The sequence below is a fragment of the Macrobrachium nipponense genome, chromosome 6 (assembly GCF_015104395.2).
Source record: "Macrobrachium nipponense isolate FS-2020 chromosome 6, ASM1510439v2, whole genome shotgun sequence".
NCBI classification, from domain to species: domain Eukaryota; kingdom Metazoa; phylum Arthropoda; class Malacostraca; order Decapoda; family Palaemonidae; genus Macrobrachium; species Macrobrachium nipponense.
Window position 1 is genome coordinate 115,520,554 of NC_061108.1, and position 12,753 is coordinate 115,533,306.

The 12,753-nt window shown below is 41.7% G+C and overlaps 1 protein-coding gene across 6 annotated transcripts in view; it reads left to right on the top strand.

The window, feature by feature from the left end:
- Nucleotides 1-12,753, top strand: part of LOC135216015 (DNA mismatch repair protein Msh3-like) — an 85,952-nt gene that overhangs the window by 37,727 nt on the left and 35,472 nt on the right. For all 6 annotated transcript variants that reach the window (XR_010314780.1, XM_064250947.1, XM_064250949.1 and 3 more), the window contains exons 7-8: nt 533-792; nt 3,199-3,362. Coding sequence is in view for 5 of the 6 variants with exons in the window: in XM_064250947.1 (XP_064107017.1) it covers nt 533-792; nt 3,199-3,362 (424 nt within the window). In the remaining variant the exon portion in view is untranslated. The remainder of the gene's footprint in view (nt 1-532; nt 793-3,198; nt 3,363-12,753) is intronic.

Here is a 12,753-nt window from a genome sequence, read left to right on the forward strand (position 1 = left end):
CACAGTGAGATTTTCTTTAGAGTACTATGTTTGTGGGAACTGCTGACTGCTAAGATATGTTTTAAGTAAATGGACAGGTTTTCTTATAAAAGAATGAAGAAAGACTTTGGCTATGGTAAGAATTAACAACTACATACTTAATATCGCTTAAAATACCTTACATCAGGTAGTAATTAAAAAGCAGATTAACTCTCTCTCTCTCTCTCTCTCTCTCTCTCTCTCTCTCTCTCTCTCTCTCTCTCTCTCTCTCTCTCTCATAAACTATACAGCTCTTTATTTTTTTAAACGATACTCTGTTACGTTTATAATAACGTTATTGGTATTAATAAAATACAGTATCACAGAATGGAACCTGATTATAGGTAAAGGAATATTTTTTGCTTGGCATAGATAAAAACATTAAATTACATATCACATTGGCCTATGCATGAAAATATAAAAGGGTGTTAATATTAGGTATGGAAATAACTGCAGAGGTAAAATCATAGTTTTTATTTCCTCCAAATCAATTTTATGTTATTTCTATTGCAAGGTCATAAAGTTGGAGTTGTGAAACAGACAGAGACAGCAGCAATCAAGGCAGCTGGAAGCAACAAGAATGCACCATTCGTTCGTGAATTATCAGCCTTATATACACGCTCAACACTGATTGGTGAAGATGTTTCACCTTCAGGTGGTGTGAACGAAGTCACAGGTGACGATATGACAGAAAATGTAACCAACATGTTGCTGGTACTAAAGGAAGATAAAAGTTCTGTGGGAAAGGAAAGCATGACTTCAATTTCCATTGTGGTAAGTATAGAAGATTCTCGTATTGATAGGCTGGATGACGATGATTTTTTAGTTGTCTTGGTTGTAAGATGAAAAACTGAATTTAATTAATCTTTTGAGATTCAAGTAATATATTAAATGATGTTAACCCTCTTACGCCGACTGGACGTATTTTACGTCAACATTTTTTGTCTCCCGTGTGCCGACTGGACGTATTTTACGTCGACTTACAAAAGTTTTTTTTTAAATTCGCGGAAAAATACTTATAGGCCTACCAGCCTAAAACTTTTGAATCACGTGCCTTGGGGGATGCTGGAAGTTCACGGATCAAGGTGTTGTTTTGTTTACAATCGTTATGCAGGTGCGCAAGCGCGAATTTCTTTCTTGCCGCACTAAAAAGTATCTGTGACACATCTCGGAAATTATTTCGTCACTTTGACATAATTTTTGTACCATGGTAAATTAGCCGTTACATGAAGTATTATATATGGAAATGTGTGCATTTTTATGTAGAATACAACAATAAAATACTCATGATTGTAGCTTTTATCAGTTTTGAGAAATTTTCATATAAATAACAATAATTGCCAAAATTTCAACCTTCGGTCAACTTTGACTACCGAAATGGTCAAAAAACGCAATTGTAAGCTAAAACTCTTATATTTTAGTAATATTCAATCATTTACCTTTATTTTGCAACTAATTGGAAGTCTCTAGCACAATATTTCGATTTATGGTGAATTTATGAAAAAACTTTTTCCTTACGTCCGTGTGGTAACTCTTCCGAAAAAAATCATACATGCGATTGTGGTAATGTTTGCACCATTTTAAAATTAGCCATTATATAAAGTTTTATATATGGAAATGTGCGCAATTTCATGCACAATACAACTAAAAACAACCCATGGTTGTAGCTTTTATCAGTTTTGAGATATTTTCATATAAATAACGATAATTGCCAAAATTTCATCCTTCGGTCAACTTTGACTCTACCGAAATGGTTGAAAAATGCAATTGTAAGCTAAAACGCTTATATTCTAGTAATATTCAAGCATTTACCTTCATTTTGCAACAAATTGGAAGTCTCTAGCACAATATTTCAATTTATGGTGAATTTATGAAAAAAATAACATTTTCTTTACGTCCGCACGGTAACTCTTCTGAAAAAATCATATGTGCGATTGTGGTAATGTTTGCACCATTTTAAATTAGCCGTTACATAAAGTTTTATATATGAAAATGTGCGCAATTTTATGTAGAATACAACAAAAAATAATTGAAGGTTGTAGCTTTTCTCATTTTTGAAATATTTGCATATAAATCACGATAAATAGAAAATGGTCGAAAAACGCAATTGTAAGCTAAAACTCTTACAGTCTAGTAATATTCAGTCATTTATCTTCATCTTGAAACAAATTCGAAGTCTCTAGCAAAATATTTAGATTTATGGTGAATTTAAAAAAAAAATCTTTCCTTCCCTCCGCGCGCGGATTCTCTGCCACAAATCTCCGAAATGTGTACGTCCCATTCTCGGAATATTTGCTCCATTTCATATCAGGCATTTCATAGAGTTTTATATATGAAAATGTGCGCAATTTCATGTAGAATAAAACGAAAAATATTTGAAGGATGTAGCTTTTCTTATTTCCGAAATAATTGCATATAAAAAATATATATATAAAAAAATTCGACATTCGGTCAACTTTAACTCATCAGATATGGTTGAAAACTGCAATTGTAAGCTAATACTCTTACAGTATAGTATTATTCAATGATTTGTCTTTATTTTGAAAGAAATTGGAAGTCTCTAGGACAATATTTAGATTTATGGTGAATTTTTGAAAAAAATATTTGTTTACGTCCGTGCGTTACGAATTCATGCATTATTTTTTTATAATATTTTCTCTGTGTTGCTTTTATCGTTTTACAATGTGTTATATACCAAAATGATCGCAATTTAGTGTAAATTACAACGAAAAAAAGTAAAGTGTTACCTTTAACCGTTTTGCGCACAGCGCGATTTGAATACAATTATATATGAAATTTCGTTTTTGCGCTATCATATATCGCATTATTTATATATGATAATGATAATTTTTTTCATTTCTGATGGTTGCATACTAAACTTCAGCCAATGACAAAAAAAGGAGCCAAAAATGAACTCTTAATCTTGAAAAGTAAGCACGCTGTGATTTAAAAAAAAATATTTTTTTTCCGCTTCCGCGCTCACTCTTAAACACCTCCGGCACACGGGAGACAATTTTTTTTTTTTACCGCTTCGGCGTAAGAGGGTTAAGTAGATTCCAACCCTTGAAAAGCTGATGGCAGTAAAAAAGTTCAGCACTAACCACTCTGAGAACTTCTTTTCATGCAAGATGTCCACATAGATTTTTTCATTTATCGATATAGTTAAAAAATTTTTGACAGGCAATCCAACCCAGTACTGGCGACATTATTTATGATACTTTTGAAGATTCTTCAACCCGGTCAGAACTTTGGTGCCATTTGGACCATATCCAGCCTGTGGAAGCTTTGATAGCTGAGGATACATCAAGTCTCACTGTTCAGACAATAACAGGAGCTTCAGTTAGGTAAGAATTTAGATTTTTGCAAATTAAATGCCAAATTTGCGTTATTCCAAAAACATTTTAAATCCAGATCCATAACTTGGTATCACTCTTTTATATATTTTTTCTTTATGGTTAGTTGTCCTTTATTTTTATCTTGATATTACTTCATGACCCAAATAACTTCCCAAGTTTTATTTTAAGATTTTTTTTTTATACAATATCAGAGGGAAGTAGACCTTCTCTTGAATAGGTCTTGTTCAATAGGGTGGCTTCATAATTTGAGATACAGGGGTACCTTGTTTGTTGGACGTTTCTTATGTCGACGTTTCTTATGTCAAATTTTGTATCGTTTGTCGAACAAATGCTCTTACTTTGAACTGACTGATTATCTATTTTATACTTGTATTCGAAGGTCTACTGGGTCTTACAAGTTAAACTGTATTGAATTTTTTTTATTTACAATATAGTATAGTTTATTGATAACCATATTCGACAGAATAAATAAAAGTATAAAGCATTTGATATAAAATTTAGCTTTCAATATAACATTTAGCATAAAAGATGTATAAAATCGTGTGTAACTGTGGTGACGTCACTCCCAGCTGACTTGAGACTGAACGAGGGAGCATTGATATGTTGAGGATAGAAGGAGAAGAGAGAGTTAAAATATTATTGTATGCATGTAAAAGCAATAGCAATGTACATAAAAGAATTTCCCAATAAAATTAACACTGATAAAAATGAAAACAATCAAATGCAATACAGAAAAAAAGGAAAAGAAAAAAATCTTAATTGAGCCAGTGTTCTGTGCGCAGAGTGAGACGGTCTAGTTGAACAATATTAACAAAATAGTAGTAAATGAAAGAACAAAGCTTTTCACAATAAAAATTTAGCATAAACGGTTAGTAAAATCATTCATCATTGTGGTGATACACAGCTAACTGGAGGTAGAGGGAGGGAGCGTTTTTTTTAGGAATAAAGAATGAATGATTTTAAGTATCGTGCGTCATGGTATTGTTGAGGAGAGAAGAGACAGTAAAATCTTTACTATAATATGTACGTAAAAGCAGTACCAATTCACAAAATAATATGTTATTTCACAATAAATTTAACATAATGATAAAACATTAAAAAAGTCAAATGCAATACAGTAAGAAAAAAAAAAAAAGCTTGCTCGAGTCAGTGTTCGGCGGGCTAAGTGAGACAATAGAGAGAGAGGAGAGGAGAGGGAACAACGGCTCTGCTTCCCACTGACTTATCAGCTGGGCTGGGATGATTATTCGCCCATTTCTTTCACTTACACTCGATCTGCCCAAATCACTTTTATTTTTGTTACAGTAAATTACCTATGTAGTTACAATTGCTTTTTACGATTTTTTTACTACTGTAATAGCAACTCAGTCCTGTAATAAACAAACTGGCACCCCTTTCAGCTTCTGCATGCCTTTGATTGTTTGTTTAAACAGCTTCCTTTTCTTTGCATTCTTGACTTTTTACTTATTTGTTTGCAAAATCCTCATGTTCATTTTAAAAGTCTGCCATTTGGCAACAGTAAGTTGATGTACTATTGACATATTTAATCTCTCTCTCTCTCTCTCTCTCTCTCTCTCTCTCTCTCTCTCTCTCTCTCTCTCTCTCTCTCTCTCTCTCTCTCTGACACACTATCGATTCTTTTGATTATCGCAGTACCTAATATGTGAATAAAATTGATTTTGTTATCAGCCTTTGCATACTGCAACCAATTTGATTTGCTCGAAGGGTTCCTGTCTCTCCTCCCTCCATTCCCCAGCTGGCTGGCGCCATTTTTACCAAACAGTTTGTAAATTGTACACAGAAAAAAAAAATTAGAAAATTTTACTTCATATAACTACTGTTTCTTAATTTAACTTTTGAACACATTAATAATAGAAAAAATGTGAAAAGGGGAACTTTTTGTGTTGGCTGGAACATTTGTTTCATATTTTGAACAAATCGTACTTTGAACAGCCTTCTGGAACGGATTAAGTTCGAAGTACAAGGTACTACTATAATTTTATATGAAGTCTTCTAAATTTTTCATACAATTCTAAGCTCTTCTACATTAAAATTGGACAATAATTGGCCAGTGTTCTTGTTTTGATAGAGAGAAACATTTCAGCAGTACGTGTACAGGAATTTTATTCTCCTTACAACAGAGAATCATGTGAGTTCAACTCTATGGGGTTATCCTACATTTGTTCATATACGAAACAAACCTTCGGTCTTAACATTAGGATAAATACTTAGCACCAGCTGGAAACCGGTAAAGTTCTCTATGGGGTTATCCCACATATTTCTGGGCTCAGCTCATATTGGCCTGTGAAATATCCTTAAGTTCATTATTTCTAGGTAAATAATCTTAATATTACCAGAGAAAAAATAAAATCAAGAAAATGTCAGTCAAACTGACTCGCTCACTCTATAAAAGAAGTGTCGGTATGGTAACGGGCGAGTGAGACCACTACCACGAGCCATTTACCATTTAGACCTTCCATCACAAAATCCCCCACCTGAGAGAGCTGATACCAAAGGGTGATGCGTCCGCTACTACTACTACTACTGACGCCAAGCGGAGAGCAGCGCCTCTAGCGGTCATCCTTTATCATTAGCTCAACAACGCCAGTTGTGATTTTTGTCTCTCGTGTTATTTTCGCTTTTTGGATTTATTTGCTACGATGGAACGTGCTGCTATCGCTTCGGCTAAGTTAAGTGCCCGATAAGTCAACTTTTCGTATTTTGGTCTTCCAGGGACCAGTATTTTCCGTTTTTTAGGTCATATACGGTCACCTGGTTGACTCGTGGTGGCCATGAGCCGCCTCGTGTTGTTAAGATTTCCCAGTCTCCCATACTGGGACATCTTATCCTTATGGGCTCTTATTTTACGTTCATCTTCTTATTACATCGTATTTTAGAATTAGGGTACACAGCCCATACCTTATTACCTTTTATCTCTTAGTTTGGTATTTAGGGCTATACTGTTATTCTCCCGCCCAGCATCCCAGCTCTTGCTCTTCATCGGCTACTGCTGGCTCCGAGTAGTCGACTGTTCTTAGGATCAGTTCGCCTCCTCCTGGGCTTCTTTCTCTCCTACTCGAGTGTCCCTTCTATTCTTTTACGATGTATTTATGTATTTATTTATTTATCAGTGTTATTTAGTGTGTTAGGCCAGCTCTGGCGCCTTGTACCTTGCGTTGGTACAGTTGGGTTCATGTGGCCCCCTCTTGTGGTTGTGTTGCTACCGCGTCTTGGTCCACCACTGATCACGTGTCCCATTAAGCGCCTTACCCTCTCCCTTCCCTCCCTTCCACGTGGTAGGGAGGGGTCTGGTCGGGCCTCCTCGGTTGTTATAACAACCACTGTAGCCTTCCTCCCTCTCCCTCTGAGGGGGCCGGAGGAGTCCCGTACCAGCTGGGTGCCTGGGTGACCACTTTTGTCTCGGGTACCAGGGTACCCGATGAGTGGGAGTTTGGGGGGTTGGCCACCCCTCTCTCTCTCGCCCGCCGCGACCACCCCGGTGTTCCCGTCTGCTCTCCCTCTACCATACCCCGCTCCTACCATGACGGACGGAGCCCCTGCTCACTAGCCGGGGGCCCCTTCGGTTATCGGTTGTTACTGGCTCCGCCAGCGGGCTGGGTAGGAATTTACCGGTGGTCTATATAGCTTGCCTAGTATATCTTCTTTCCGCTACCGGAGGAGAGCTTGCTCACTTACCCGGGCCCTCCTCTAGTAGCCGGAAGAAAGGCTTGTCTTGTTCTATAAGCATACATGCCCTTACTGATGTTTTTAATTATACATATATATTTATCATCTTCATGGTGTTATTTTTCTGTCTACCTCCGTCGTTCTCCGTCATGGTTCCTCCTCTTTTGGGCTCCTCACCACTCCTGGTTGGTCTCCTTCCCCGTCCCCGGCGTACGCTGCGGACTCCAACCAAACCGCCTTACTAACCACATGTATTGCGGCGGAGGACTAGTTTTACTTTAACTTACATACTCCGGCATGCAACGGAGTCTATGTTGGGCTGTAAGTGTGTAATCTCGATACTCATGTATCCTCCACTTACAGGCTACTAACTGCCAGGAATCAGGCTGCAATGCAGTCCTGTACGACCCCTGTGCCCACGAAGAGTGCAGGACCCACGCCCCGTGCGCCACTACCCACGGCGAGCTGATTGTCTGGCACCATGAGGCATGCGCTATCTGCTATGACCTCGTGAGTCAGCTTTTGGGTGGGGTAAGTAGATTTCTGGACAATTTTCTTGTAATCAATTGTTTATCTTTAGTTTTAAGACTTACTTTAAGCTGTAACTCCGCCATCAGAGGCTTCATATCGCCTTCTCTTTCAGGCTGCCGCCGTGAAGGAAGTCGCCTTGGCAACCTTGAAAGCTTGGGTAGGCGGCTTCGGTAAGAACGCCGCCAAGGGACAGCCTTATATTCTGGATAGGAAGTTGGCAATCCAGATCTTCCCAGGAGGGAAGGTGACGGGGTATGTAGACCCCGCCTCGGCAGCCCCACTCATAGCCTCGATTCAGCAGGAGGTGCAGCAGGCGTTTGGGTCCGTCTTGACGCAGGAAACGGTGCCGGACGTCGCTAACCTGGACTTAAATATTGAGCCAATGGCGGTAGGTGCTGAGGACTTGTTGGTCTTGGTAGGTGTTTCGGGCGCTCAAGGGCTACCTTTGAGCGCACCTGGATCTTCTTCTCCTGTCCCTTCTTCTTCATCTTTCCAAGGCTTCACGGGATCTGAGATCCCTTCGCCTTCACCCGCTCTTTCTGTACCCCTGAAAGTGAAGGGACAAAGAGAGCAGAAGACCTTTCAAAAGACGACTTCCAAAAAGTCGTCGTCTTCTTCGGCACGGAAGTCTTCGACATCCTACGCCAATGCGGTGAAGGCCAAGCCTAGCTCTTCCCACTCTAAGGGTTCAAGAAGCAAGGCTTCTAAGGAGAAGGCCCGAGCTCCGGCCGAGCCAGTTCCTTCTCCGGCATCCACTGGATCCGCTCCGGTGACTCCTGTTGGGGTGGCAGCATCTAGTGCTTTTGATCCCACCACCTTCTCAGCAGGAGTATTGCAGCAAGTGGGAGAGATGGTCGGCTCTCTCGGTACGAGATTTGAGCAAATGTTTGCTCAACTCTCTAGTACTATCAATCAGTCCGGTCAGTCGATCCAAGACCTCTCTAACGGTGTTAGAGAACACGACGACCGTTTCGCTGGCCTGAGTCAGGCCCCACAAGCGAACTTCCCAGTAGGAGGTACTGGTTTAGTTCAGCTACCACCTTACGAATCCCTGCCGGCTTTCTCTATGAATAATCCTTGGAGGGTGGCAGCTTATGCCCCCTTCAAGGACGGCATGATCTCTATTCCGGAGTGTGGAACGAGAAGGATTGAGGACTTCGAGTTCTACCCCCCCGGATTGACTCAGCCTTTCATAGGGTATGCCAGACTGACCCAAACAGCCCTCAATAGAGAAGACAAAATCTCTAGGGAGACTGTTTTATACAGCAGGGATCATGCCCAGAGGGAGTGGGTTCACTGCCTGGAGGATTGGGATTGCACAAATACCAAACTCCAGGCCTTCAAGAGCCCTTTCACTATCTTTGCCACAGAGGAGGAGGCTTCTCTCCCATTTGCGACAAAGATGGTGGAGACGACTCTTCAAGCCGTTCTTAAGGACGAACCCGTTCCGCAGTTAAGGGAGGCGGAACCAACATCCCCACTCTTCCCTGCGTTCGGCGAACTGTGGGAGAATTTACCAGCGACTTTCACAGTGGGGAAGCTGAAACCAGACTGTGCTATGGACCAGTTCGGTGAGAAGCTCCCTATACTGCCTGATAGCCTTATTCAGGCAGAATTTGATGCCCGAACTAGATTTAGGAGGTCACTTAACTCCCTGATCATCACAGAGATGGCTGCCCTCTCGTATGCCACCGAACCACTGTTTATGATCCTGGCGAAGTCTCAGCTTCAGTCAGTGCAAGCTGATGGTTTCGATTTTTTCACTGCCAGCCGAAATTGTCGAAAGCATGTGTTGCAAGAAGCCACTATTAGGCACGAACCTAACAGGCTTCTTGCTTCCAGCATGTGGGGTGCGGACCTCTTCCTGGAAGCTTCTGTGAATGAGGTACATCACGAGGCTGCAAGGCTTAACCAGAGCCTTAGAGCCAGATGGGGTATCTCATCCAAAAGGAAGCAAGAGAACCCACCCGCTTCTGGTAAGAAGTTGAAGAAGACTAGTAGAAGATTCCAGCCATACCAGAAGCAGCAGCAGCAGCAACACTTCGTCCAGGCTGTCCCAGTTACTCAACAGGGGCAGCCCTCGACTTCGAAGCAAACCCAACCCATCCTCCTGCTGTCTCCTCAAAATCAGCCCTCGACCTCATACACCGTCTCGCCGGCTTTCAACTCTATGTATGAGAGCCAAGCATTCCCAACCTTTAACAGGTTTTCTAGGGGAAGCAGGGCGAGAGGTCACTTTCATCAGCGAGGTTCAGGAAGAGCTGCAAGAGGCAAGCACTTCAGAGGAGGGCGCGGAGGTCAACCCGCTCAGCAGCAGTGAGGCTCCCCAGGTAGGAGGGAGGCTGTTCCTCTTCCGTCACAGGTGGGGGTTCAGCAAGTGGGCACAGAGCATTGTGTCCAAGGGATTAGGTTGGAGTTGGATCAAAGATCCCCCGCCAAACAAATCATTCTTTCAGATACCATCAAAGGAGTTGACAGATTATGCGGAGGAACTCCTTCAGAAAGGAGCTATTGCGAGAGTCAAGCATCTAAAATTTCAAGGGCGCTTGTTCAGCGTGCCAAAGAAAGGCTCATCAAAAAGAAGGGTAATCTTAGACTTGTCAAAGCTAAACTCTTTCATTCGTTGTGACAAGTTCAAAATGCTGACCATCTCGCAGGTGCGGACCTTACTTCCCCGTGGGGCCGTCACCACCTCTATCGATCTTACAGACGCATACTATCATATCCCTATAGCGAGGCACTTCCGTCCATTCCTAGGCTTCAAACTAGGAAATCAGACGTTCTCCTTCAAAGTGATGCCCTTCGGACTGAATGTAGCCCCCAGGGTATTCACGAAAATAGCGGAAGTAGTAGTCCAGCAGTTGAGATCGCAAGGGATAATGGTAGTAGCGTACCTCGACGATTGGTTGATCTGGGCACCAACTGTCGAGGAATGTCTCAAAGCCACGAAGAAGGTAGTTCAATTCCTGGAACATCTGGGGTTCCAGATAAACAAAACGAAATCCAGATTCACTCCGGAGACTTGTTTTCAGTGGCTAGGCATTCAATGGGATTTATCCTCCCACAATCTGTCAATTCCGGTGGTCAAAAGGAAAGAAATAGCCAAGTCAGTGAGGCAATTTCTCAAAAACAAACAAGCTTCAAGGAGAAACCAGGAAAGAATCCTAGGTTCCCTTCAGTTTGCCTCAGTGACGGACATTCTTTTGAAAGCAAGACTGAAAGATATAAATCGAGTTTGGCGTTCAAGGGCAAACGCCAAATCTCGAGACAAGTTGTCAGTGATTCCACAAATCCTTCGCAACCAGCTCCGTCCATGGACAAAAGTGAAGAATCTCGCCAAGTTAGTTCCCCTTCAATATCCTCTTCCGGCGTTAACGATTTACACAGACGCCTCCCTGTCCGGTTGGGGAGGATACTCTCAATTCAGGCAAGTTCAGGGGACTTGGTCCGCCCAGTTCCGCCAGCTCCACATAAATGTGCTGGAAGCAATGGCGGTGTTTCTTACCTTAAAGAGACTCCTTCCCCCAAAGAAGTCTCACCTAAGATTAGTTTTGGACAGTGCAGTAGTAGTACACTGCAAATACAGAGGAGGGTCCAAATCCAAACACGTGAATCATGTTATGATAGCCATCTTTGCTCTAGCAAACAAGCACAAATGGCATCTTTCTGCCACCCACTTGGCAGGGGTAAGAAACGTTATAGCGGATGCATTGTCCCGGTCAGTCCCTCTGGAGTCAGAATGGTCTCTAGACGACAGGTCGTTCCAGTGGATATGCCAGAGAGTTCCAGGTCTCCAAGTAGATCTTTTCGCCTCACAGACGAACCACAAGCTCCCTTGCTATGTGGCCCCCAACCTGGACCCTCTGGCTTATGCCACAGACGCCCTGTCGATAGACTGGAATCATTGGAAAAGGATCTATGTATTTCCTCCAGTGAATCTTCTTTTGAAAGTTCTGAGCAAACTGAGGACTTTCAAAGGTCTAGTAGCCCTGATTGCCCCAGACTGGCCAAAAAGCAACTGGTACCCTCTGCTTCTGGAGTTGGGTCTCCGGCCTCAACGGATTCCCAACCCCAAGCTGTCGCAACCAGTACAAATGAGGACTGTGTTCGCTTCCTCAGGAATTCTTCAGACCCTAACTTTATGGACTTCATGAAGTTTGCGGCTAAAAAAGATGCTAACATTGATCCCCAAAACATCCTTTTTCTAGAATCAGATAAAAGGGAATCAACTATTAGACAATATGACTCGGCTGTCAAGAAGTTAGCATCCTTCCTGAAGGAAACGGACACTACAACCATGACAGTTAATTTAGCTATATCCTTTTTCAGATCTTTGTTTGAAAAAGGCTTAGCAGCTAGCACCATTACTACCAATAAATCGGCTTTAAAGAAAATCTTTCAGTTTGGCTTCCAAATAGACTTAACAGAATCTTACTTTACGTCTATTCCCAAAGCCTGTGCTAGACTTAGACCTTCTGAAAGGCCTACTTCAGTTTCATGGTTCTTAAATGACGTCCTCAAACTAGCCTCAGATACTGACAACTCGTCTTGCACATTTATAATGCTACTTAGGAAGACGTTATTTTTATTAAGTCGGGCCTCAGGGGCCAGAATTTCAGAACTGTCGGCTCTATCCAGGGATTCGGGTCATGTAGATTTTCTCCCCTCAGGAGAAGTTCTACTTTCTCCGGATCGCAGCTTTTTAGCTAAAAATGAGGATCCTCTTGCAAGGTGGGCCCCTTGGAAAGTCATCCCACTTCCGCAAGATCCTTCCCTTTGCCCAGTATTAACTTTAAGAGCCTTTCTATCTCATACATCCTCTAGATCCTCAGGTCCTCTTTTTATGAGAGAAAAAGGTGGCACCTTATCAGTTAAAGGAATCAGACAACAGATCCTTTACTTCATTAAACAAGCTAACCCTGAATCATTTCCAAGAGCACATGATATCAGGGCAGTAGCTACTTCAATTTATTATTTCCAACATATGAATTTTGAGGATCTTAAAAAGTATACTGGATGGAAATCACCGACAGTCTTCAAATGTTATTACCTGAAGTCCTTGGAATCATTAAAATTTTCAGCAGTGGCAGCGGGAAACATAGTTTCCCCTGACTCTGCACAGTAGTTGTAGTATAAGATCCAGGTCTCCTTTCTACCTACC